The 26,797-nt window shown below is 40.8% G+C and overlaps 4 protein-coding genes across 9 annotated transcripts; 2 read left to right on the plus strand and 2 right to left on the minus strand.

The window, feature by feature from the left end:
• Positions 1-26: 26 nt before the first annotated feature.
• Positions 27-5,226, minus strand: LOC105686699 (valine--tRNA ligase). Of its 2 annotated transcripts, XM_012401765.3 has the most exons (17): positions 4,917-5,226; positions 4,513-4,686; positions 4,318-4,445; positions 4,084-4,248; positions 3,797-3,998; positions 3,452-3,740; positions 3,266-3,390; positions 3,026-3,171; positions 2,730-2,937; positions 2,367-2,665; positions 2,185-2,293; positions 1,841-2,119; positions 1,424-1,759; positions 1,060-1,215; positions 774-977; positions 396-671; positions 27-331 (listed from the first exon to the last, which is right to left on the minus strand). In XM_012401765.3, exons 1-17 carry the CDS (start codon positions 5,079-5,081, stop codon positions 113-115), a joined length of 3,480 nt encoding a protein of 1,159 aa, XP_012257188.2. In that variant the 5' UTR covers positions 5,082-5,226; the 3' UTR covers positions 27-112. The 2 variants fall into 2 exon arrangements, with proteins under 2 accessions (XP_012257188.2, XP_012257189.2); XM_012401766.3 differs by lacking the exon at positions 1,424-1,759 and having other exon boundaries at positions 4,917-5,222.
• Positions 5,227-5,457: 231 nt separating this feature from the next.
• Positions 5,458-15,439, plus strand: LOC105686577 (nuclear pore complex protein Nup153). The gene is made up of 8 exons (XM_012401525.3): positions 5,458-5,671; positions 6,304-6,594; positions 6,679-6,991; positions 7,065-7,285; positions 7,368-7,759; positions 7,859-10,961; positions 11,038-11,165; positions 11,257-15,439. Exons 1-8 carry the CDS (start codon positions 5,603-5,605, stop codon positions 11,333-11,335), a joined length of 4,596 nt encoding a protein of 1,531 aa, XP_012256948.2. The 5' UTR covers positions 5,458-5,602; the 3' UTR covers positions 11,336-15,439.
• A 2,540-nt stretch (positions 15,440-17,979) lies between these two features.
• Positions 17,980-24,795, minus strand: LOC105686203 (WW domain-containing adapter protein with coiled-coil homolog). Of its 2 annotated transcripts, XM_048659677.1 has the most exons (13): positions 24,542-24,795; positions 24,323-24,356; positions 23,146-23,386; positions 22,423-22,508; positions 22,199-22,279; positions 21,643-21,841; positions 21,120-21,458; positions 20,706-20,929; positions 20,471-20,612; positions 20,154-20,380; positions 19,930-20,057; positions 19,701-19,780; positions 17,980-19,338 (listed from the first exon to the last, which is right to left on the minus strand). In XM_048659677.1, the coding sequence occupies exons 1-12, from the start codon at positions 24,580-24,582 to the stop codon at positions 19,702-19,704; spliced, it is 1,821 nt and encodes a 606-aa protein (XP_048515634.1). In that variant the 5' UTR covers positions 24,583-24,795; the 3' UTR covers positions 17,980-19,338; position 19,701. The 2 variants fall into 2 exon arrangements, with proteins under 2 accessions (XP_048515634.1, XP_012256251.1); XM_012400828.3 differs by having other exon boundaries at positions 17,980-19,780; positions 20,471-20,609.
• LOC125502074 (probable glutamate--tRNA ligase, mitochondrial) lies at positions 24,215-26,504 on the plus strand. 4 transcript variants are annotated; one of them, XR_007279889.1, is made up of 4 exons: positions 24,215-24,229; positions 24,947-25,516; positions 25,612-25,888; positions 26,006-26,504. XR_007279889.1 is itself a non-coding variant. In XM_048659679.1 (3 exons), the coding sequence occupies exons 1-2, from the start codon at positions 25,438-25,440 to the stop codon at positions 25,803-25,805; spliced, it is 273 nt and encodes a 90-aa protein (XP_048515636.1). In that variant the 5' UTR covers positions 24,971-25,437; the 3' UTR covers positions 25,806-25,888; positions 26,006-26,504. The 4 variants fall into 4 exon arrangements, 2 of the variants coding, with proteins under 2 accessions (XP_048515636.1, XP_048515637.1); XR_007279888.1 differs by lacking the exon at positions 24,215-24,229 and adding an exon at positions 24,486-24,500; XM_048659679.1 differs by lacking the exon at positions 24,215-24,229 and having other exon boundaries at positions 24,971-25,516.
• Positions 26,505-26,797: the final 293 nt, after the last annotated feature.

Consider the following 26,797-nt stretch of genomic DNA (forward strand, 5'->3'; position numbering starts at 1 on the left):
TTCTTTTTTAGAAAATAATCATAAAATTCTTCAACCACTTTATCCTTTATTCAATTGACGTGATAATAAATACAGGTATAGAATTCTGTCGGGCCTACGTTATTCGATGCAGCTACTGCATCGTGCGTAGAGCTTCCATCGCTTCTACGAGACGTTCCAACTCACCGCTACTACTGGAAAGCTTCTCCGCGTTAGCTAGTCTGACGTCAAGAGGTACTTTGGTAGAGTAATCTGGCGCCAATGTAGCTTGGTTGAGTTTGTTTATACTCGATTCGAGTATTTCCTTCTTTTTCAAAAGTTTAGCAATCTCCTTTTCCGGTTCTACCAATCCCTGGAATGACAAATCACGTGATTACAAATATTGAAGTACACGAAATTGTGCTTGCCGATCTCACCTTCAGAGACAGATGAACTTGGATCTTGTCCGTGACAGGAATGATTATGCATCCCGATGGGGTGTTGTTCATGTGAATAACGGAATACGCAAGTGTACCGATGAGAGAAGCGTACGCTCCAACTTTTTCCGTCAGACTTTTTTCGGTGCAGGTAATAAATGCATCGGTTTTGGTCTTGTTGGGCAAATTATAGGTGGCCCGGGCCGATCGTATGGATTTGATAATTTTTTGAGCCAAATCAACGTCTACTTCTACGGTTTCATCCCTCCAAGTGCACTGATAATCAGAAACATTAAATTTTGGGTGGTTCGATGCGAGTTGGCGAATGCCCTGCAGAGATAAAACAGAACTGAAAGTGGAAAGAAACTGTCGACTCACCTCGATTTTGTCAGGATACGGAGCCACGCAGATACTGGGGTGAATCAATCTCGCATGAGGCAAACGCTGGTAGAGTTCCTCCGTAATAAACGGCATAAACGGACTCAGCAAGCGCAGACCCACGTCCAAGCTTTTAAACAATACTCTTTGCGCAGTTGATTTGCTCTCCGCAGAGCCATTTTGGAACACGGGCTTCAGATATTCCTGGAGAGTGAAATGTTCGACGTAAGGAAGATGTGACATGCTTTTGGCACTTGGCTCAAAAGAGGTCTGAAAAATTTCTCACCAGATAAACGTCGCACAGGTCGTAAAGCCAGAGATTGTAACAAGCTGTGGTCGCAGTCGTCAAATCGTACTGAGCTATCGCTTCGTCGCACACCTGAGCAGCGTGAGCCAATCTCGAGAGCATCCATAAATCCACTTTTGTTTCATTGCCGGAGAGCTGTAATGTTTTTATTCACTGCAATAAACGGCGCTACTTTTTTACCGCGAATCATAGCAAATGGGAACACAGTAAACACTGGCATGCTGTAATCAATAGCAGGCTGTCACTATCGCTACAGGTATAGCAAAAGTCTGAGACTCTGATTGGAAATTCTGGATAAATGCGTTAAGAAAACGATCGAGGAGACGCTAGTGTCAAAGCCCACCTGAAATCCGCATATTTTGCTACTATGAAGGTTAAATTTAATCTGTTGAAAAGTTTCTCCGGGGTCCACGCGGAAGCTAGACCTTTCCCGGCGATCGTAACTTTCGATGTGTTTAAACCAGCGAAGCAGATGTTGTCTGTGCGTGAAGTTGATGCGCAAAGACTTCAGAGCTTCGTGAGTTTTAACGTCGGCCTGAGAGGGCGTGTAACCCGCTAAGTACGGATAATCCGCCAGGAAGTTATTTAGCGCGTCTTGTACGCAAGTTTCATTTAGCGCGTGTTCGCACCATCTACGATCACCGATGACTTCGGTCGCGTTCGAAACGTCCGAGTATCTCTAACGAGACGATACAAAACATTTTCAAGGCCTGGTCTTCTTCGAACTGCGTCAAAATAAACGATGACAAAGACCGCCTACCTTGTCGTCTTCGTGATCGAACCGGAATCCGTTCCCGAGATATATCAGCGCAAACTTCGTCGCGTTCCAGAGTTTGTTGCAGAAAAATCTGTAGCCCTGGACGCGCAAGATATCGAGATTTATGTCACGACCTTGAGTAGTGTACGCGCACAGTGCGAATCTCAAGGCGTCGGTCCCACACTCCGGAATCCCCTGCGGGTAGTCCTGCCTCTGCCCTTCGATAGCACGATCTAGCTCCTTCGGGTCCAGGTTCGAGTCAAGGAGTTGCTTGTTCAGATCCTTAAGAAGATTCAATTTACAGGATGTTAGCCACGTTTCGAAGAGGGAAACTCGTTCGTTATTACCTCCAGAGAAATTCCATAGATAACGTCCATCGGGTCGATGACGTTGCCCAACGATTTGCTCATTTTTCTTCCGTGGGCGTCTCTCACCATGGCGTGCAAGTAAACCTCCCTGGTAAATGAGATTTAGAAGAACAGTTTATTCCCAAATGTTAGATTGGTTAAGTGTGCGTTCAAACACTCACTTGAAAGGCAACTTTCCCAAGAGTTTGCGACCGAGGAACACCATTCTCGCCACCCAGAAGAAGAGTATGTCGTGTCCGGTCTCCAGTAAAGATCCGGGATAGAATTCTTTCAATTCTTCCGTCTCATCTGGCCAACCGAATACAGAGAAGGGGAACAGGCCCGAGGAAAACCAGGTGTCGAGGACATCGGGGTCTTGTTTGAGGCTTATTTTGTCAACACCGACGTTGAATCGTTTGGCAGCTTTTTCGATTGCCTCCGACTCCGTTCTCCCGCTCACCCAGTAGTTGTTGTCATTTTCCTAGAGATTGTCAATTCGGACTAAGGAGAGCCTGAAAAATATGATACTTGTTTTCAACACCCACCGATCCAATTGGCACAGAGGGATCGGAGACGGAGACAAAGTATGCTGGAATTCGATGACCCCACCAAAGCTGGCGAGATATACACCAGTCTCTGATGCCCTCCAACCAGTGATTCCACGTTCTTTTGTGCTGCTCCGGAATGATCTTCAATTCCCCGCTCTCGACGACTCTGATAGCGTCGGCAGCCATCTCGTCGCACTTGACATACCTTGAAATAATTTGTGAATTTTACCGATCACCGTAGGCTGGCGTCGAGGCGAATCTCATTGAGCGAAAATAAAACAACTATTGCTCACCACTGGGGTTTGATTAAAGGTTCCACGACATCTTTGGATCGGCTACAGAGTGGCACAACCATCGGATTGTCTTTGGTCTCTATGTACAAGCCTCGCTTCGTTAATTCTTCCAAAATAGCTTTCCTCGCATCAAACCTTTTCAGCCCCTGAAATTAGGAAGGACCACTTGACCACCCAGAGACTCATCTTGGAAAGCAGCTATCCCATTTCAATTAGTGTCAAGTGAAATGTATCACATACCGTGAAGCTTCCATATCCTCCGCTAATATTACCAGAATCATCAAAGATTGTTATAAATGGCAGATCGTGCCTCTTTCCAACCTCGTAATCGTTGGGATCGTGCGCGGGTGTAATTTTCACAGCACCTGGAAGACGGAAGGATATCATAACCTGCGTCGGACGTCGTCTTTTGTTTCCTCTATTTACCTGTTCCAAACTCCATCTCCACAAATTCGTCGGCGATAACGGGTAATTTTCTATCGCAGAACGGATGCTTGACGCATTTTCCGACAAGGTGAGAATACCGAGGGTCTTTGGGATGCACGGCCACAGCAACGTCTCCGAGCATTGTCTCGATACGAGTCGTGGCCACTACAACCTTTTCGTTTGAATCTTCGACCTCATAAGCAAAGGACACCAGCACACCGAATTCAATCTTTTCTGTGTACCCGGGTATGGAGAGGAGCGTTTTGCCGGTCAGCTCCACTTTGTCCACCTTGAAATAAGGGTGACATTCAACATGGTAATGGCACGTCAGAATGTTTGCGTTACCTCGATATCCGAGATTGCACTTTTCAGAGTGCAGGACCAATTGACGAGACGGTTACTCCTGTAGATATCTCCCGACTCATGAAGGCGTACGAAAGCTTCGGTCACCGCGCGACAGAGTTTTGGATCCATCGTGAAACAAGCTCTCTCCCAGTCCGGCGAACCGCCCAATTTCCGAAGTTGAGTATAAATGTGATCACCTTTCCTGCGAACGCGTCACATTTAGGGATCATGAAACTAGCGTCGTAAGTATTCAAAGCGCGAATATCTCCTCTCAAATATATACTCACTCTTTTTTCCATTCCCAAACCTTCTCTACAAACTTCTCTCTCCCTATATCGTGTCTTGTCTTTTTCTCGTCCCTCCAAATTTTTTTCTCGACCACCACTTGAGTGGCTATTCCGGCGTGATCGCATCCCGGATTCCACAGAGTGGTTCGTCCCTTCATACGATTCCTGGATGAAAAATTGAAGTATTCGATAACAAGGTGTGAGCAAAGGTGACGTTACATCGGCTTGACATACCATCTCGTGATCGCATCTTCGATGGCATTTGTCAAGGCATGACCGAGATGTAAAAATCCTGTGACATTAGGTGGTGGAATAACCATGATAAACTTTCCCTTGGGATTTTTTTCCGATATACTCTTTCGCTGCAAAGATCAATCATTTTATTCAAACCTGTCAAGGTTTTTCAGGAGAAATCTTTGCTAAATTTACCCCATATTCAGGCTTGAAAAAGCCCTGCTTCTCCCACCACGAGTACCACGCTGCCTCAACGAACCTTGGACTGTAAGCATCCGGCATCGGACAGCCAACATCCTTCTTATTTCCTACCGGCGTGTCTATTGTGTACAATACAGGTCCCTTAACATCCTGGCTCTTCTCGATTTTCTGAAAAATCAGCAGATAAAACAGAGAATGGTATCATCTCACTAAAAATTCATGTTACGGCCGGCAAGGGCTAAGACCGAGTGGCTCTGTTGTTTCGTACTCTAGATGCTATTTTGTTGCATAAAAATGAGAGGCATTGTTTCGGAGGAAGCCATATGGAGAATGGCATATTGTCGCATAGTGTGTTGATTGAGGATATTTTTGCTGAAATAATATCGGCGATAACAGACCTCAGGTTTTTCTTTGGACTTGGTGGGAGCAGTGGTTTCCTTTTTGTCTTGCTTTTGTTTGAACTTTTCTAGCTTCGCGAGCTTTTTGGCTTCCTTCTCAAGCTGTTTAGCAGTCTTCGGCTTGGCTGCCTCTCCGTCAGCTGTATTGGATGTTGTTTCTACCATTTTAATTATACCACAAATCAATTGAAAACGAAAGAATTTTCCGGCCCCAACGTGACGCGCTAACCCTTACTTAAAGGCGCTTGAAAATAATGAAAAGAAGTGTCAGATCCGGAAGACCTAACCAACGGCACTCGACCGTGTTGCGTGTTGCGCCGAGGAAGAGAAACAACGTGGGGAAAAGATTAGTGGGCAAAATACATTCGAATGGATTGTAATCCGTGAAAAACGGGCCCGACGAAGTCGGCCAATTTTACGGAGAGGCGGGGGCCCGCCAAGATATCATTTAATTGAACAAAGGTGTCGACAGGGGGCGGCTCTCGAATCTTCGGAAGATCCGAGCCAACGGGAAGCGAGCCCTTTCCCGGCAGCGGGGTAGCGGACCCCCGGAGGATCTCAAGCCCGAGCGAGCCGCCATATTTTCTCGTGGTTTCGTCGTGAAAGTTAGTGTGAGGTGTCAGTTTGATATGCGATAATCTAAATTATTCAAAGTGTTTCATAATTCACCAGTAAATGGTACGACAATGGCTAAGGGAGGCAACAGTTTGAGCAACAAACGTTCGAGGAATGCAAAACCCTACGATGCAAACAACGTGAGTAACATTATTCGTCTTCGTAGGGACCTCCCGCTACAAATCCACAACTTCCACAACGGTCCTTCGCGCGTTTCCTAAAAATAGATTATGCGTCGGTTATTAGATGTTGAACAATCGTCAAACCGATTGTCATTCAATCGCATTAGCTTCTAGAAGCGAACGCCTTTGTACGAACTTTCATGCACGTAATGCACTTTCTATATATCTAATAACCTCAAACTTGATGTGCACCCGTGGAATTTGCGGCCATGCAAAATGCTATAACCTTGAAATGCTAGCGTTCCAGTCTAGCTGTATTTTATGCAAGTTTAGTTCCCCGTATTGAACATGTATTCACTTAATCGCAGTTTGTTTATTGAAGCATTTTTTAATCTACTCCAAACTATTTTTATCTCAAGAAGTTGCTCTGAAAAATCTGATCAATTTATTCCATGAGTATATTTCAGTAACAAGCCATGCAATGCATCGATGTAACGATTCAACCTGCTATGAAATTTCATCGTTCACCGCAGCTCGATTTGTCATGTGATTTTCAGCAATCACTTTTAAAATTCTCCTCGCATACTTAATTCTTTAATATACCCATCGCTGAGCATCGACAATTTCATGAGACTCTACTTTTTTGGCAGTCTTTTGTGAAAAAAGTTGCTACCCGAGTAACAGATTTAATACCACAGCGGTCATGGATAAGCAAATGGTTTAACTCGTCGCAAGATAATGGTGAGATATCAAACGATACCGTCGATCCGGAAGACTCGGACAATGACGAAGAGCCGATACGACCTCCTGTCTGCAAACGGCCACGGATACGTATGGACGTGACTCATCCTCCCGGAACATTCAACATTCAACCTAGAAGCAGAACTTCTGTCAACGAGGTCAATTCTTGTAACGAACAATATCTTTTCCATAATGAAACGGTAATTACAAAGATCCTTAAGTCCCCCTACATTTTAAAGAAACTTTCTGAAATTCACATCATGTTCTATGTCCCGGTCTCGCAGACGGCTGATTTCCTGGAGCCCCCAGTAGCTGGAACTAGTGGGATTCGTCGTCTGGTGGCTTCGACGCCTGCTGTACAGACGGAAATAAGAAACTTAAACACTCAGAGAAGCGGAGCAGAGTTGATCTCTCTTACGTCGGCACAAAATAATGGCGCAACCAATGGAACGGACGACAACTCCGAGTCCAGCGAGAGCACCAGCGGATGTAGTTCGCTCATACCGCAGATCAATAGACAAGAAGCACCCTCCAGCTTGGGATACAACAGATCCTTTGCAACCAGAAAACGATACATGGACGACAAGTTGAATTTCAGTAAGTGTGCTCCGGTCCTTCATCTCGTACCAATATCTTATCTCGGAACTAATTTTTGAACTCTGCGCCGCAGCAAACCACCTCCAATCGCCACGGTCCCTGTTCTTAGACAGTAATACCAGAGATTCGTTGAGCAGTCGGAGACCTAGTTTTAACGCATCGGTGATGAACAACTCTTTAGAACGGGGACCTTCGATCGCCTCTCCTTTCTACAACGGCAACACCACATTCGGGGGTGCCAACACAGCAGGCTTTCACCGTCGTGGGCGTAGTTTGTTCAACAGCACAAACGAGGTGAGTAAAAGGCTTGAGAAATATGGTCGTCCTTCGATTATCATTGGCAATTGGTGAACACTGAATGTAATCTTGTAAACAGTTGCAATTGAAAATACCAAACCGGACGAACATTCAAGTGAAGTCTCCGAGTGCGGCTGGCAACGATTCATCGGGCATGAGTCAAACCGCTAAGAGAATATTGGAAGCGCTCGAGCAATTTTCCTCTCCGATATTGGACGCTAAAAAAATTCCCATAAACGCAACCAACAAACCATCTCCTTACGGTGGTAGAAAAAGGCAAAGGGATGAGACCGGCTCACCGGTGGTTCGCGTAGGCTTACGTCATTTGACGAGAGAACTTACCGTCCCCACTGTACCGGATCTACTGAAACTCAGACGCCGACAGAGACTACAAGACACGACGGTAGCTGCGCGTAAAATTGTATCAGCTCGCAGCGGACCTCCACCAGCTCCTCAAGAGTACAGATTGAGGTAATGAGTTTTGATTAGATTGTGAATTTTGCCTTTTGAAGACAACTCGTTGGCCACCCCGTGCATCCGAAGATTACTTAACCCGATTTATTTTGACAGGTCCGGCGGCAGCAACGAAAAGTCCAAATACTCCGGCAAGGTTAAAGCCAAGGACAAAACTGAGTTCGATAAAGACAGTGCGACTGACGCGGTGAATTTGCCTAACATCACATTGCCGATCAGTACGTTACCAGCCTTCGATATCATGCTGCCCTTCGATACAAGCAATGCCAACAAAAATGGGGCCGAAGAATCGTTCAAATTTGCTAGTCCGATAAAAGTTACAGACACATCTAGGAACCTAAAATCTATCAACAATTTCACCTTTAGCAAACCTATTAATGCCAATGAGAAGGTCTCTCTGGACGAGAGTTACGAACTTTCCAAAACTTTGACCGTCGAGTCGAATAATACGTTGAGCAGTTTTTCGTCGCCCCCATCGAATTTCATCTGGTCCAAGACGTCTACGGCTCCAAAATTGAAGGAAAAATCAAAGCCCAAAGATGGCCTTGTCGACGGAGTCAAAGTATCCAATGAATTGAAAACCGGAAGTGTGATGGATATTCTAGGAAACAAGTCCGACCCGCTGATGGAGGCTTGGAAGCCTGCGGCTGGGATGTGGGAGTGCGGCCAGTGTTTGATTAGAAATGACAAGGAAGTTTTACAGTGCGTCGCTTGCAAGGCATCGAAGTCTGTTCCCAGAGTCGACAAACCCTTGGAAAGTTTATCGACATCCTCTTCGACGGTTACTGTTTCGCAGTCCAAACCTGTGGTCGCAGATTGCTTTGGTTCACGGTTCAAGATGAGCAGCAGTCAGTGGGAGTGCGGCACTTGTTTAGTTGTCAACAAATTGACCGACGTAAAATGCGTGGCTTGTACCACCCCGAGATCAGGAGGTGCGAAGGCTCAGCCTAGCAGTTTGCCAAGTTTTTCTTCTCTCTCCGAGAAATCCGATTTGATGGAGAAGTTCAAGCCAGCCGAAGGCTCGTGGGAATGCCCGGGTTGCATGCTGCGAAACCCCGCCAGCATCGAAACCTGCCCTTGTTGCAACGCTTCGAAGCCAGGCTCCATGAAAATCGCCCCGACGAAAGCACCTGTCAACGGAGGATCGTTGACCACCAGTTCCAGTCTCTCCGGCAAAGAACTTGATAGCAAGGACTCTGCGAGTAAGTCTGAACAAAATATCGCCCTCTGGGAATGTTCGAGCTGTAAAGTAAAGAACCCCAGTTCCATCGTAACCTGCCCGTGCTTGAGCGTGCCGAAATCTAACTCGTTGACATCGTTTGGAGACAAATTCAAGAAACCAGCTGGCGCTTGGACATGCAACGATTGCATGTTGCAAAACAAAAGTGAAACCAACGAATGCGCTGCCTGCGGAGCTGCGAAACCAGGATCGACAAAGGTCGCGAGTGCACCGTCGGTGGCTACCGGTAGTTCGGGTTTACAGTTCAAGATAGAAATGCCGGAAAATTCCGGAGGTTTCAAATTCGGAATTCCTAAAAGTGAGGAGAAAGCGAACGGCAGCAAACTGTCGACGCCGACGAGTGTTGGATTCACTTTTGGCGCGAATTCTGTTTCGTCGCCGAAGCCTGGGGGGTTCACATTTGGCGCCCCTCAGAATACGTCCGGATTCACTTTTGGCATCCCAAATGAAAACAAAACCAAACCTGAACCAACGAAAGCGGACACGGAAAGCGTGGCAAAAAAACGTTCGTTGAACACGAAAGAATCAGAAAGCACACCCTTGTTCTCCTTCGGAGTGCCCAAGACAGAAGCTGCTAAAGTGACACCTGAAAAACAATTGGCGTTTGGTGTACAACCTGCTGTCAGCAGTACGGGTGCTTCCTTCTCCTTCGGCGGGCTCAAAGCAGATGCATCTTCCAACAAAACCAACGATCTTTCCACCGTAACCTTTGGTATTCCATCTTCCGAATCGCAAAAATTGATTCCCTCTCCATCAGCCAGCGAAGACCTCAAGACTACCTCGACTAACGATCAAACCAATTTGCTGGCACCAAAATTGTCCGCTGAGACAAACACCGAAGCGAAGCCTGTTTTAACTTCTGCATTTGGTACGACAGGCACAGCAGCTTCGAGTGATGGACTCTCAACCACCACGACTGCTGTCAGTGCTTCGACACCCGGCCTATTCACGTTTGGAAGTGCAGTGATTCCGTCTCAGCCAGCTGTTTCGTCCACGCCAACTTTTGTACAAAATCCAACGATGTCACTGACCTCAGCACCCACCCCAGCAACTGTGGCGGAGTCAACACCTGCCCCGGCATCCTCGATGTTTTCTCTCTTCGGAGGAAACAAATCAGCCAGTGCTACGACTACTGCTCCGACGGAAAAATCTTCGATTGCTCCCTTCGGCACAGTGAGTACCCCAGCCTTCAGTTCAGAGAACTCAGCGCCACTGTTCGAAGATAATAAAAACCAATCGGTGCCTGCATTTGGCATGCCCAACGCCAAAACTCCTTCGTTATTCGGTGGACCTGCAGCCTCACCCATCGGAGGGAAGGGCGTCAAACTGAACCCGTTCGAGAATACCAAGAAGACGCCGACAACTTCGTTCGTATCAGTGACTCCTGCGTTTGACGTTTCTTCGTCGACAACAGGGTTTGGTTCGACAGCACCTGCTTTTGGAACTGTTACTACACCCGCCTTTGGAACTAATCCTACGTCGACTTTGTTCGCTGCGCCAAAAGCGCCAGAGAACCCACAACCACCCGCATCAGGAATATTCACGTTCGGTGGGAGCGCTGCTCAATCGGCACCTCAACAAGTCTCGACTGGTTTCAGTTTCTCTGGCACCAACCCTGCAGCACCCACTCCGACGCAACCTAGCGTACAGAAATCTTTATTCACTTTTGGAAACAGCAGCAATACTACGCAGCCTGGCACCGGATTTGGCACCAGCACTTTCAACCCGACGCCAGCTGCCGAGGCCACTCCAGCGAGTTTCACATTCAACGCTCCTAAGCCAGAGGTTCCAGCCTTTGGCCAGAGCGCACCCAACGCTACTCCAATGTTCGGCATTCCCCAGAGCACTCCTAGTTTTGGACAGAGTCAACCGACGCCAGCATTCGGTTCCACTGCCTCAGCTCCGAGCGGTGGTTTTAATTTTGCCCCAGCATCCTCAGGTTTTAATTTCAGCGGATCGGTGAGTGTCCATATTAACCTATACCTGTACCTCGAATCCTCACGAATTGTTCTCAAAATCTGACATCTCGTTACAGTTACCAGCTGCTCCACCAGCCGGAGGATTCGCATTTGATGCCCCCAGTTCCAACCCGTCTCTTACATTTGATCCCAACACACGACCTACGTTTGACTTTACCGGTGGAAGTGCTCTACCGGCGTTCAAGTGAGTATACTTTGTCGACACAGCGTTTTTTTTTCACTGTCTTTCGTTTTAATCGTTGCATTTCAAAAATTAATGTTTATCGTTGTTTCAGTGCACCACCTCAGGTGGCGCCCGCGCCGCTTCCAAGAAAATTCAAAAAGGCATTGCGAAGAGCGCAGCAGCCCCGGTAAATAATAAAAGTGCGTGATTGTGTCGGTACTGTAAAATAAACTAATGAAAGATAAAGAAAAATGAATATTAATAATAAAGATAATAAAATTATTACTTCAGTGTGGTGGAATGCCAAGCATTCGTGTAATATAATAACTTTAATAACAGAAAAATGCGCTTGAGTATGACCACTTGTGTTCCGCAGGAATAACTTTACCGTAAATTATAAATTATTTAAATCATACGATAATAGAGTCTGTGACAAAGCTTTGCGTTTGGCGCAAAGTCAGTTTTACCAATACAGACACACCGTAGCAAACGAATAAAACCACGTATCTCTCCGATTGATTACGCGAGTAACAACAACAGTAACAACAATAATGATAACAAAAAAGAGAAACAAGAGCCAATGACGAGAAGATAATAATCAGAACAACGGAGAAGTAACTTTACAATATGACAATGCAAAAAACCATTTTGCTGAAACATTAACGTTCCATGTTTCTTCACGAAGAGATATAGATAAAAGTGACAGCTGAGCACAGGAGAATCGTATGCAATTGGAAACGAAAACAGCAGGGTAGTGGCGACCTGCTCAGGTAAGTATAAGTCGCTTACTTAACTCACGACCGAGTAGTGTGTGGCGATGAAAAACTAATTAGGAGCTATAAGTGAATCTTTTATGGCCGAAAACTCGGGTAATTAATATTTGGGCAGCGAGAGTCGCAGGCTCTGGCTGCCGAACGATTTTTTAGAAAATGATGATTTTTTCAATCAATCGTATTCTCGTTACACTTTTCCTGTGATCGATAATATTATTGCATATACTATATGAGAGTTGGAAAGGTCGTGAGTTCTGCGAAGAGAGTATATATAAGTGGAATAACACCATTTATGGGTATATCGATTCAGAAAATATCTGAAATTTATATTTTAGCTAGGAATCCCGCGGTCGGTTCTAAGAATATTGTAGGACTGGCCCGGGCTTAGTGTAATATACACTAAAGTGGCATTCAGATAAGTACAAAAGTAACGATTACCAAAACGTTTCCATTGCGTAGTTGAAATTGTATATTTTTTTTATAAATAATGAATTCATCCTATAGGATAATATTCTGAATGCTACTTTTTTTTAGGTCTAAGTATACATAAATATGTTGTGTGTTTTATCATATGGTGAATGAAGTAAATGAAAGTGTGTACGAGGTGACGCTATAAAGCCATGGGTCTTCTACAATTGATCAAGAGAGAAAAAGAAAGAAAAAAAAGGGACAACAAATCTCTGATTTATTTTTTATTACCACGCTTCGTTTAACTCGGCTACATACATGTACGTTATATTTTGTTCTCTTTTTGCATCGTAACGAGATAAACTCAGAAAGAAAAAAGACATGGTATTCTTGGAATAAAAACCCTGCCGAAGTTGATCGATTATTTCTGTAAAATGTATGTTCTTAGGAGCCCCAAGGTGTTACGTAGTTAGCCAATGACATGGTCATTAATGAATTATTATTCAGCCATATATGTTTTATTTAAGATACGAAGAGTAGCGTTAAGTCTATATTACTTAGAGGCTTAAGATCGACAGTAGCCAGTGATAGCTCGGCACATTCAACACAACTCGGCCATGTAGCATATAGATAGGTACATACAAGGACCCCTGTTACACATCATTGTGCTATTCATTGTTATATATTTTTTACGAATAGTTTTTAGGACGCCCTTAAGTTCTTATTACGATACCATAAATAATGGACATACTTCGATACGGTACCGAACACCTACCACCAAACCGATACACCGACAAGATACCAATTTTGACAGACGGACTTGCGTCTCAATTGATCTGTACATTATTTCTAACCTTTTAATTGTATTGACTAGATTTCAAGCGGTTATCGAATCATACTCAGAAGTTTCTATCGTTCAGCTATAGTATTATCTTGTTCAACTTTTATCCCAATACTTTGTTAACGATTATAGAATGATGAATTCTGAAGAACAATATCATCATCCCTCGTCATAAGCTTTTCATCGCTGTCAGAATCAGACCGGAATAGTCCAAATGAAATCAGTTACTGGAAACAAACATACGCCTTCACCGATCCCCACACTTCCCAGAGTATTAATATTAACAAAACTTCAGCATAATAGAAATTTAGTGTGTACAGAATTTTTCATGATAATCAGACACGGACTGAAGATTAAAAACTAAACTGCTACCGATACGATATAGTGATAAATGATAATTTATTAGTAAAGTGGATGGTGCGCCGAGGTATAACTAGCGAAGCTGTTTAACACCGTGAACATTCTCTGTAAAGGCTGTGTCCCCCGTTTGTACGTCACGAACAAACGGATTTCTAAATTATTTAATGTATTTACTGTTGTGCCAGGAATAGGTATCCTATTCAATTTATTATATGGCCTTAAAACAACAATCTACATGTAAAGCTTTTTGGGCTATTAATTAGATCATTGAATTTATTTTATTGGAATTATTTTGTACAATATTTTATACACTTTGTTAAGAATTTATTCATTTCTTTTCCTTTTTTTTTTTTTGTTTCTTTTTAACTTGCTAATCAACTGTGCATAAGGTATGATAACGCATTACCATAATCCAAGAAGAAGGCTAAGCACACTAATTTGTATAATTTTTAATCGAGTCGCTCTCAGAGAGGACTGACTTTATTGCGACGGTATCTTCAATTTTTTCCAGAATTTATTTAAAAAAGAAACAACTAAACAATTGAATTCCTCAACTCGTCAGAGTTTATTATGAAATAAGTCCAATGAATAATTAAAAATAATGAATCAAATGTTTGAGAATGTTCACTGTACACACTGCTACGGTTATGGAGATATCCCATAACATAGTGTAACAATAGTTAGTATTAAATAAAAAGAGGAAAAAGTAAGAAAAAACATTTGGTGTTTCTCAGCCGAAGAATAATACAACAAGATTAAAAATAACAATGATGATGATGATAATATGCGATTGATATTACACTCTTTTAATTGACACTCAATTTTTTGAAAATCAAGTAAATCTAATTCGTTCAACCATCAATCTAAAATTATTCAGCTTTGTTGGTTAATTCGCGTTTAGAGTAATAAATTTTAGTTTTCCTTATTCATTTCGTTATCATAACGATCGTCTTCCATCCGCTCATATATTCCCCTGCCCCGCTACATTGTTTGAAAAAAAGTGGAAAAAAATTAAAATAAGACTATCACCGATAAGTGATTACCTTAAATTCAGACTAAACACTGTGAACAATGGTAGCTCCAGAAAATTACTAGTCTTTTAATGATCAACTGTTCTCTAAATATTTAAGGTAAAGGCATAGGGTAGCTAAATAAATATATTTCTGGTGAACATACCTTGAGGGTTGTGTAAAAGAAAAACAAAGCAAAGCAAAACAAAACAAACAAAATATTCATATCTTCTATTTTGGTTTTTCTCATTTTTTTTTTCTCTTCTCGTACGATAATTTATGAACATTCGTTCCTCCGTATTAATTTTTTCGACCATTTTACTGTTAACGATGAGTATGAAACTTTCACGAACCACACATGACTGAAATTAGTGGAAGAAAAAGAAAGAAATAAGAAATGAATAAACAAGACAGAAAAAAACACACACAGATTTCTGTAAGTTATCATCGTTGAGAAACACCGTAATAGCATATATCCGCATTACTGTTGTTATACTTATTCTTAATATTACCTACATCTCTTTATAGCGTAAGAATTATATTACCCCAATATTAGAGTCTACAAAAAAATGAAAAAAAAAAAATAAGCAAAAACAAAAAAAAAAAAAGGCAAAAACTGTTCGAGAACGATATGTTGTATCGATAACGTGGGTTTACAATTTTTACTTTCTAGGTAGGAAATTATTGATTTTAAGAAAATGTTTAGCGAAGCGAAAAAAACAAAGAAACGAAAAAAAAAAATTTAATTAGGTTTGAACCAAAGAATTTTGCAATTCTATTGACGGAATAATGATGCGACTATATTCTTCAATATAAAGAAAACTTCTTCCTCAGTCGTACACGTGTAATTTAAATATAATAGCACAGCTGAAAAGAAAAGAGAAAGAAAGAAAAAAAAAATAATAGAATAAAACAAATAATCAAATCGTATTAAATCCGAACGCAATAAAAAAACAAAAAATTCTTTGGGTCATACCCGGATGTAATATTGCAGAAAAAAAACGAATAAATATTCAGCTGTGGCTTCTGAATCATGAAAAAATTTAATGTAATTTGTTTTTGTAATAAGGATTTCTTTTATTTTATTTTATTTTATTTCATTTCATTTTTTTCTATTTTCTATTTTCCGTTTATTCTATATATCTTGTTTTCTTCAATTGTAAGTATATATATATATACACACACATATATATAGTATATCAAGTGCGAAATTTATTTTTGACTTGCCTCGATTTTTTTTTCACGTATCGTAGTCATTTTTCTATCAAAAAAGGAAAATAATAATAATAAAAAATTAAAAAATTCTAATAGTCTTCGAACTGTGTTGGTGTTGAAGTGAACGAAGAAGGAAAGAAAAAAAATATCCACTGGGATGAACCCGTTGGAGAGAAAAAAACGTAAGAAAAAATGGCAACGGGAGAAATCAAATAGATTGCGGTAAGTTGAAAAATATTCATATAAAATACCTTCTTATACTATTGATATTATTATCGTTTATGGAACGGTGTCTTGTGTGGAATGAAAGGACCATATTGTTTTCAATTCAAGTATACCATTTTATTTGTCAATATTTTTTTTTGTTTTATTTTACTTAATTTCAGTTTTCTTTTTTCAAATGGTCTCGTAGCGACTTACCACGTAAACGTAATTGTACAAAAAATGAGGCTCTTAGATTAATTTCTTTTTTTCTTTTTGTATTTACTTTTTTTTTTTGTTTTTTTTTTCTTTGCTTTTTTTTCTTTTTGTTCGTTTTGCCACAATAACGTTTTTGTCAATTTCTTTGCTCGTGAACTGTTTTTTGTATTTTTTTTTTTTTTTGGTTTTTGGTTTTTTTTTTCTTTCAACAAATCTGAGAATTCGTAAAACGTTTAGCTGATAATAATAATAATATCTAATATGTAGGTATAATGTATATTATATCACTTGGAGTGGATATAAGTTTTTTTTTTTTTTTGATTTTCTTTTCGTATTTTTTGTTGTTGTTGTTGCTGTTTTTTTTTTTTCAAAAATTGTATACGACACATCTCATCGAGGTCTTGAATGAAGAAAAAAAATTTGACAAGGAAAAAAATATCTAAGAGACACACATATCCGAAATAAATAAGATTTAAAAGACTTACTTAGTTATTTTAAATAAAAACGATCGCAAATGCAGGGGAGTTACAGAAAAAAATAAAATAAAATGAAAATCAAAATAACATAGGGTAGATGTGTAGTATATAAAATTTTGCGCATCGTTTAAAATTATCATCATCTTAACATAACAAATATAGTCGAAAGAGAGAGGAGAGTTCGAATTGCACAACGAACTCTGTTATCGATAATTATTATTTTTTTTTTCTCTTGCTAACAAATACAATTTCTACTATTCCGTGTTACGACGAAGAGACGAATGTTTTTTTTTTTTGTTTTTCTCTTTTTCTTTTTCATCTTCTCTATAATTCTCCGAACAACGGATTCCGAAACTTTGAATCATTCCCATTCGATCGATACCGCTTTCGTACGAAAAAACTTTTACACTTTTTTCCGTTACTTCCGAATTAATATCTATTAGAAAAATATTCCAACGTCTTATACAATGTCAAAACTTCGAGTCATTCGATAATTTGTTTGATGATTATTAGGATTATTATTCATTACTTTTTTCTTTTTGTTTTTTATTCTCTGTTTCGTTACGATGCAAATCGATCGCCATTGTTAGCCTGAAACTTAACTAAAACTTATACAATTATATGAAATTTCGGCGGTTCAATTCTTCCAGAATCCGGTGGACGTGGGTTTATTTATTTTTATTTTTATTCATTTATTTTTTTCGTTTCTCCCTCCGCGCTGAGATTCAAAGCCTCGGAAAGCTCTGAGTAGGGAGTGAGAGAGAAAAAATGAAATAACGACAAAAGAAAATAAATAAAGAACTTTTACGAGGTGGAAAAATAGAAAGGAAAACAACAACAAAGAAACCCACTTCGATGGTTCGAAAGTATAGAGGAGTGATAATATAATCGATCCAATCCTTCCTAATTAATAATGTATATTAAATAACTATTTTTTTTTTTTCTAAGAGCGACATATGTAACATCGAGATACTCGTACAATATGGATTGTGATGAAAATTTTCTTTTTTTTTTTTCTTCTGTCCTCTTTATCCTCGGTTGTTCGATCCATTATTTCACTTTCCTTATTCAGAAATCATTGTTGTTTTTGTTGTTGTTATTATTTTCAATCTATTTTCTTTTCATTTCATGTAATTTCTTTTCTTTTCAAATGCTCAATTGATTAGCAGCTAAGAAATCCATTACTTAACAATTAACATCAGTGTGTTCTTTAAAAACGCCGTGACATTTGTGCTAGAAATTTGTTAATATTTATTACGTATTATAGTTAGCTTTTTTGCAGACGACGTTGAATTGATCGTGTTGTTCGTTTTGTTTTTCTTCTTTCGCCAGTTTTTTTTTTTTTTTTTTTTTAATCGATTATTTTGAAATTTGTCGTCGTACACGTACTACGTAAATACGTTATACGCACTAAGCTTTACTGAATATTTCATTTACAAGAATAGTGATATTTTTATTTTATTTTTTAATTATTCATTTACTTTTAATTTAATTTTTGTTTGTTTGTTTTTTGCTTTTTTTTTTTGCTTTTTATTCTTTTATTTTGAAAACATTCACTAAAAATCATGGTAACGATTCTAGAGTACAAGAGTTTATCGTTACGTTGCCGAAGGTATCTGCATACGAAAAAAACCGTAAGCGATTGTTCAATTATTTTCAATCACCTGACACGTCTAGGAAAAACAGAAATAGCGAAACAGAAAAACAAAAAAATAAAACAAATCGAATATTTCACGAAACATATATCTCAGCTTCCTCGACTATGTCGAACTTTTCTTTTTCCATTATCTTCTTCGATTCTTTTTTTCTTATCTCTCTTTTTTCAATCCCGCTTCTTTCTATTCTTTCACCGCAAGTCTGCCGAAAATATCAACTCCTCCTCTTCGTTCTCCTGATCGAATAATTAATAATAACAACGCTCGCGTGCCTGTATGATTTTTATTGATGTAGCGTTTGCAAAAAAAAAAAAAAAACGTAAAAAACCACAAAACACATACCTAAATGCGGGGCCCGGAGATGATTGTACTATGTGCATTGTGTAAGAAAGTAAGAAAGAAAGAAAAAAAAATGGTGGTCAAAGAATCATTGGATTAGAAAAGTAAACTTGTGGCACGAATTTTATTCCGAGATTTACAACAGAAATTGTTCAGTTTGTTTTTTCCCTTTTCATTTTTTCCAAGTTTCTCATTCTTTATTCGTTTATTTTATTTTCTTTTATCGTTATTCCATTTTCTTCTTTACTTTTTTTTTTGTTCATTTCTTGTTATGTGTTTTTTTTTGGGGATTTTTTTTTCATTTTTCGCCTTTGTTTTTTCTTTTTATTAATTATTTAATCATTATTCTTTCAACTAGTTAAAATGCCGCTTATTCTTGGGGATATGAAACATTGACACGTATACAACATAGGTAAATACAAAGACAGCTTGGACACAATTCAGGTATACAATATTTCAGTAGAACTTGAATTGATATTATACCGATAATAAGAGTTGACTCATTTGCTATTTAATTTAGTGGTTTTCCTTTTTCTATTTTCTTTTCTTTCTCCTTCTTCTTTTTCTTCTTTTTTTCTTCTTTCTCTTTTCCTTCCCACCCCCTTCGTTTTTTCCATTTTTTTTTTTTTTCATTTCTTTTTTTTCTGTTTGTTTGTTTGTTTGGTCGGGTGTAGGCCTCGCGCGCTCCTCAGAGAGGCTTGTATGGATAGTTAACAATTAATAATTAATAATCATAATAATTATAAAATAATAATAGCAATAATAATAATAATAATAAGACTCGTCTACCAACACGGACACCCATAGCGGCTTTTCCTCTCTGAGCAGCCCGACTGCAATCAATCACTATCGTATCACTACTAACCTCCTCTGTCGTGGTGATGATATTATTATAATTTAGGTACAATCTTAATTATTCAATATTAATGAGAATATTAATAATTATGTTTTATTATTATTATTATTATTAATTATTAATTATTTTTATTATTATTATTTTTTTTTTTCGCTTCAAATAATTATAGGGTGTAATTAATAGTATATTATAAAGTCCCTTACACTAAGAATCGTCAGACATGAAGGAATTTTGGGATTTTAACTCTTCCAACGTCTGAATTTGTTGACGTAGAAATAATATCCTGCAAATAGAAGAGAGAAAAAAAAAAAAAAAAAAAAAAACAGAGGATCCGATCAATATTTGATGATGTGATTTAATTGAATATATTTTTGTCTACTTTTTTTTTTTCTTCAACGAGCAAAATTATCAAAGATAAATGTGTTTACACACCTTTGTTCCTGTAGTGTTGCCTGGATCTCCGTTAGCCTCACAATTGATCGGGCTGTTTTGAGCTCTGCGGAGACACGTGTACACTGCAGGCTCCCCATCGTGTGTGCTTCCTCGCTGAGTTTTTGCGCCTGAACATTGGGAAGATAGAAAGGATCGTGAAATTTCGTGTGACAATTGTCGATCCGATGTGTAAGTAGGAGAATGTTGTTAGGTTATGTACGTACCTGTTTTTCGAGGATGTCAGCAGGAAAAGCACGCACATGCTGCGTCAGGTCCTCTCGGTAATGATTGGCTAGCGAGGGTGTGAGGGATGGGGTAAGCGGCGGCTGCACCCTGGACAGCGCTTGCAAACCACCTCCGTTACCTAGATTACCTAACGATGAGAGTGTACCCAAACCTTGCAGAGAACTCAGGGCTTGTACGCCGGTATTTGTACCGCCAGGACTTGTCACTGGGAAAGAGAAATGGCTGTGATAACGGTCGGTCGCGCAACGAATGGCCAGATTTTTGGTTTTTTTTTTATAGAGAAATTTTCCATTACACTTTCGGGCATCGATACAGTCCTGGGTCTCCGAATGAGTCGGGGTCGGTGGTCCCTCGCTCGCCACGTTACCTGTCGTATCTACTTTCAGAGGGGCCATCACGTCGTTGCCACCGTTACCTCTGTCGCTGCTCCCTGACTGCTGAAAAAAGGTTTCAGTTTCCTCGTGACTTGTTCGATGCGGTGAGTTTTTGTGGGGGCGGGGAACAGAACCGGTGGAGTCTGCTTTACTTACTTGGCGTGACAACATGATTGCCGTTTGTATTGTTTGCAGTGCTTTTTGTGGCGTGATGTCCGGTTGTTCCTTGTTGCCAGTGATTTGGGATAAGAGTCTGGGGAGACTGGCGAGGGAAACAGGTGGTCCCGGGGCATTACTGTTTCCTTGTTGCTGGGTCGGAGAACTCAGCTTTCCAGGTGTTTGCGGTGTAGACGGTGGGTGCGAAGTCAGACGAGGTAGTGCTGGAAAAGAGAAGGAACAAAATTTCACTGACATCGACAGCGACCTGTTCGGGTGTACATGTCGATGGGGTATAAGTGGCGGAAGCAATCTCCGGTGTAGTCAATGGAGGGTGGACGGATATCTGCTAGTGGCGTCGATCGGTCGTCTCGGGGTGCAAAAGCGTGTGATTTTGAGAATTTAGTTGCTCACCAGTTGCAAGGAGTACAGGCCCTTGTGGCAGTGTATCGTGAGTACTAGAAGTTAGGGGTTCCGAGGTGGGTGTGGAGTCGCCCGGCGAGATGTCCATATCTTGTGCCTGGCGTTCCACTCCCACCTCCTCCCTGCAGGATTCTCTTTCTCTTTCACGTTCTCTTTCGCGTTCTTTGTCACGTTCTCGTTCTCTAATTGAAATATCTTCCCTGCTACTACCGCCGCTACTTCCACCACACGAGCCCCAATACTCTCGTTTATCCGACTGGCGCGATGACTTGCCATCCCGTACGTTGCTACCGCTAGTATTTGATCTTGAGTTGGAATGTTTATCGTGACCTAAAAGCAACGCATCAGAAAATCACGAAAATTACCTACAAAGAAAGTCCTAATTATTTGCAAAAAGTATTCGCTCGGGTCAGCTGAGCATGACATTCGTGACAAGAATGCTCTGCGCTGCTCCCTTCGGGTAAGGGTAGAACAAAAACGGACAGTTTCTTTCGGGCTTTCGTTTTCAACTTACTTGACCTAGAGGAGTAATCGTTGGATTGGCGCTGCCGAGTCTCTGTCCGGATGATCCATTCTCTGGGTTTCTCCCATTGCGAGACTTCCGTCTTGCAATTGTAGTAATACTTTTTCCCAGACGAGCTCATGTGCTCCGACCAGTCTCCGAATCGTGCGGTTCTCTCCATTACGCCACCCCGCTCATCACCCCGTTTATCCTAAACATAGTGTTCTAAAATTTCCCGAAAAAATTGAATTGCCATCCTATTCTTCCCATAGACCCTTTACAACTTTAACAAAATATTCATTGGAATTTTTCAAAAGTATTCACATGGAAATCTAACCTGTACGATCCGTCAACATTTCACTAAGCTCTGACTAGACTAAAATTTCGTACGTTATCATTTAAAAAATTATTTACGTTGAACCTTTGCTCGCAGATCTCGAGTCGCATTAGCTAACGCAAGATGTCTTGAAATCTGTCGAATCAGAGTACCATTAATTGAGAAAAAAAAAACTGATCCTAGCAAGCCCTGATTATCCCAGATACGGACAAATTATTTTCAGACACTGACCTGACAGGAATTATGTGCTGGTTTCCGTTGAGAGGAGGAATCGCGTGATGAGTTTGATGATAACTTTAAGGGATGTAAAATCTATGATGAAAAAACAAGAGAGTCACAGGTCCATCATAAACGTCTCACAAAGTCAGGCCCAAATTCAGGTTTTTTTTGTCAAATTTTAAACAATTGTGGACAAGATTCTTTAAGTCAAAATAATTTTGAAAAGACAAACTCACCTCTGCACCGCTCCTATCATGGTTGGTCCTGTGCTCGGAGTCCCTGGTTTCCCGGCTCCTCTTGTCTTTTGGGGATCGTGCACAATCTACACATATGCAAGCAAGCATGTTAGCGCTGAAAATGTTAAGACACAACCTCATTTTTATACTGGAAATAATCGCATTATCTCTGGCCGCTAAATTTAGGCGCGAAATACCAGGACTTCTGCGCGCCTAGAGCGCTTATTTGTCAAAGAGTACACAGCGGATACAAGAAACCAAAAAACTGAATTACCCTATCATTCATAATTATTTTAAATCGAGAACCGAGTATCTTGATCTCTGGCTGCGACAAATAATGTTCCAACAACAATCAGAATATGGGAAATTTCCCGGACACCAGTAAAATTTCAGGAAATTACCGCCATATTTGACATATTTCTCGAGTTTATGGACGTTTTTAATATTTCCAAGATTCTCGTGACCTTTGAATGTACGAGAATCATTAAAATCATTTTATCGACACGTCTCTTAATTCAGCTTTCGTTCACGTCGATGCCTAAGTTTCTTTTTCTATTCTCACTTCTGTTGTAGAGAGTATCAAGAGCAAGGAAAGTATTCACAGCGCTGTTTGACAACCGTCCTATGCAAAGAAAATACTTTGCAATGAATTAGTCGAACATTTTCACCTCCGTCATTTGACAGAGGTGAGAGAGCTGGTCAAAATAATCGCTTGATACTGACCTGAATACTTGTCCCTGGAGGAGGATAGCTTGTAGTCTCTGTTTTCTCTCTCCTTCTTGTAAAGAGGTTTTGCTGGATAGCTACGGGGACTATCTCGGTCTGCTCCCATACCCATTCCCATACCTCCTGCCGGACTGTACGAGTTTCCATTGGGGGAATCGCGCATCCGACCCTCGTAACGGCTGTCTGACGACGTGGTCGACGATGAATAGCCACCCTTCGAACTGCTGTACTTAGCGTTCTACGATATCAAAACTCTGATGAGAAATCTGTTACGCGGACAACTGTTATTCGTCGGTGATAAAAAATGAACGTTTCTCGGGTGCTGTTTGTGAGAAATGAAAATTCTCACTCAATGTATAAAGGGACTTTACACTCAAGCAAAATGTTCGAAAAACAATGAAACGTAGCGAATTTCGGTTTGAGGACAAAAGAGAATTGCTGGAAACGAAGTAACAGTCAACAAAGGGTCTCAATTTCAGTCTTGAGCTTTCCAAATATCTTTGATCCGAGTGATTGTACGGTTTAGCTCTCGTTTTCTCGCTGAAATTTATTCGAAGGGTCAAGTTTTTTGAGGCAGAATTCACGCGAAAATGTAGATTATTGATTTTTAGAAAAGTGAGGTTATGTTTACATATTCGTAAGCAGATTGGTTTCGCCAATTTTTGCAAATTTTCGAAAATTCAACTAGAATTTTTGATCTACGATGTTTACGACGTCCGTCAATCGGCTTTGGCAACGATATGGAGAAAAGTTTCTTTCGCAATTACCCGAGAGAGCGACGAAATTTTTACTGGACTTGGCTGAGAAAACATAGCCATACGACGGATAATTCGGATTTCCATAAATTAACAAGTCTCAGAACGATCGGTGGGATTGATCGGTACGATTTTATTGACAATTTCTGTTTCAGTGGCGATATCGGATGCGAGAATCTTCGAAAAGGGAGCAGGAAAATAGTCGAAAATCCGGGGACGATATTTTTTCCGATGTACCGTGCGGAAGGAGGATGAATGAAAATCGTCAGCGAAATGATGTTAATTGAAATTGGCACGATGACCCGAATAACTCGTCGGGAAAATGGGTAAAAAATTTTCTCATCACGTCAATTTGTTGTGAGCTAATCCCCCAGCTACTGCTATCCCGCCCTTGAATGTACGATTGCCCCGATATTTACCTGATAGGGATGGGCCTGGTGCTTTTCAAAGTACCTGCAATCATAGAAAAAGAGACAGATTACGCACGGGAATCAATGAATTTTCGCGATGAATCGTCCGCAGGGACGGCATCCATCTCGGAAATTCACTCTGAATGGCGGTGGTGGAGGTTCGAGTGGATTGCGGATATGTGGTGAGGTTGGTTGTGTCAGAATTTATATTTGACGGCGATGCCCTACCCATCGCTAATCCTTTGTGGTTTCCTTGCATGCATTACCATCAATGCAAGTGTCTGTGGGAAATTCGCGGCCTCGGAGGTTGCCTTTTCGTATAGTTAATGTCATAAAAACAACATTAACGTTTATTTAACAGTCAACTTTCTTCTACCCGGACGCCATGTCACATACGTGATCGGCCGCTGCCAGTGAACGTAGCTCTTCGGAACGGGTCACGTAGTAGACAAAGATCTTCATGCCTTTCGACTTTGACGTATACGTGCGTTAGAACCTCGCCGACGAGGACGGAGCGCTCCTTCCGTCGCTGGTCGGAGGGGGAGAGACGACCGCGAACTCCATAGAATATCCCCTGCCAAGATGCAACGCGCGTATATATATTTAATACAAAAATTATAATTCACAAAACAGCTTCGCAGAGCCCCGTCAAATTTGGCTGGGGTCACTCAAACCGCAGAGCTTCTACGGAGCTTCGAGTAAGCTCAATGACTCGGACTATCATTGTCACTCGGGTTCCTGGAATCCGGCGAAAGAGGGCGTTTGGCCGAGGAAAACATTTTACACATTTTACGCCAGTGATTGCAGTCCTGCGGGTCCTATGGATCCTCCGGCAGTTGAGTCCTGTGCAGGGAGGATTCGGAATGGTGTAACTTTGATTAGGCGTTTCCGAGTTCTGGGAAAGATGCGGTAATTGGAAAATTAATTAAAACATAAGGAGGAGAAGGAAGTAATTCTGGAATGATGTAGCTGGGTCGCATTTGTTGGGACTTTGATGGTCTCCCTCGTTCACCTTGACGTGTGTGGCTTCACGCGCAAATGACGTTTGCAGTTAACCCCCCACATCAGGGAAAACTGAGCGGATTCATTTGATTTATCATCCCTCAGGCGTGACATTCGGTGACATGCACAAAGTGCAGCGTAGTCCACTCTCCTCCTTCAATCTCAAAACGTTTTCCAAGAGGTTTGCTTCGAGTCCGACAGGTGAGCTTAGAAAATATTCACTTGCGAGTCGAGGGATGAGGATCTTGTTTTTCCTCTCACTGATTTGATTCTTTGCACTCCAATGCCGTTTTCAGGTTGCCCGCACCTCGGACGACTCAGTACAGCTCTGTACAACTATCCATTTGCTCAGGCAGACCAAGGAGATTTTATTCTGTGCTTGAAAGACACGAATCAAACAGAACTTGTACGAAATGCTACCGTTACACAATGTTTAGACAATGAACTGGGGCTCTTAGAACAGGACCGTCGAGGCTTAGGCAAACACTGAAGCACGACCAGTCTAGACACCTGAGCAAAGAGGATCCAAAGGATCAATCGAGGCAAGGAGAATCTTACTGCGTCAGATCCAAGGTACAAGAAAGATGTTTGTCTGTTGATTAGACTCTGCGAGGATAACTAGGTTCATAATATTAAAATGAGATGGATGTAGGATGAATAATATAAGCATGATCTCTATTTTGATTTCAGTGTCTTATTTTGTATAGAGGGATGCTCAAATCCAACGATCGTAGCCCAACTCAGAGGAGGAGACTACAGTGATGAGGTTGTACTGGAGGAAGAATAACCGCCACTCCTTTAATTCGAAGATTTGATTCGCAAAGTCCTGAGCGGATATGATCAACCAATTTCTATGTGTGTAACTTGGCATGCACGTCCTCAGTCGCCTGTCAGGCGCTGGGAAAGATGCGACAAAGCCAATCATCATACGTTCGGAGTGGATAATTGCTCTAATTCAGTTATTATACATATACGTTGGATCGTACTGTGTACATAATTTCTTTGTAACGATCAAACTATTTTTCTAATGTGACTCAGAATTGAAGCATTGTGTATACTATTCCGAGTGATATTGTGATTGAGAAGCGATGAATATATCTGTGAGAATGAATCCATAATATATATTACGATGTCCAAACATGTATTTTTTACCTCTGATTCATCAATATATTTGACTTCTTTAAATATACGATTGTTGAATTGCTATCAATCAAACCCCTACACACCAAATCCACTAATATCCTAGTATGATGGAAAGAGCGACTGATTCCTTGCAGGACTAACTATATGTATGCATGCATGCATGTGTATTCAATCATTCAATAATTCATGCATACGAGAGGAAAAGGATAATTCTGAGCTCTAGAATGTAGGTCCTGGAAATTGAAAGTTTGCCCAAAAATTTATTTTTGTATCAGGAGAACAGAAAACCCGAGGAGGTATTCCTAGACCTAGGGCCTCGTCGTGTGCATGCCTTCAATC

The sequence above is a fragment of the Athalia rosae genome, chromosome 8, assembly GCF_917208135.1.
Source record: "Athalia rosae chromosome 8, iyAthRosa1.1, whole genome shotgun sequence".
NCBI classification, from domain to species: domain Eukaryota; kingdom Metazoa; phylum Arthropoda; class Insecta; order Hymenoptera; family Athaliidae; genus Athalia; species Athalia rosae.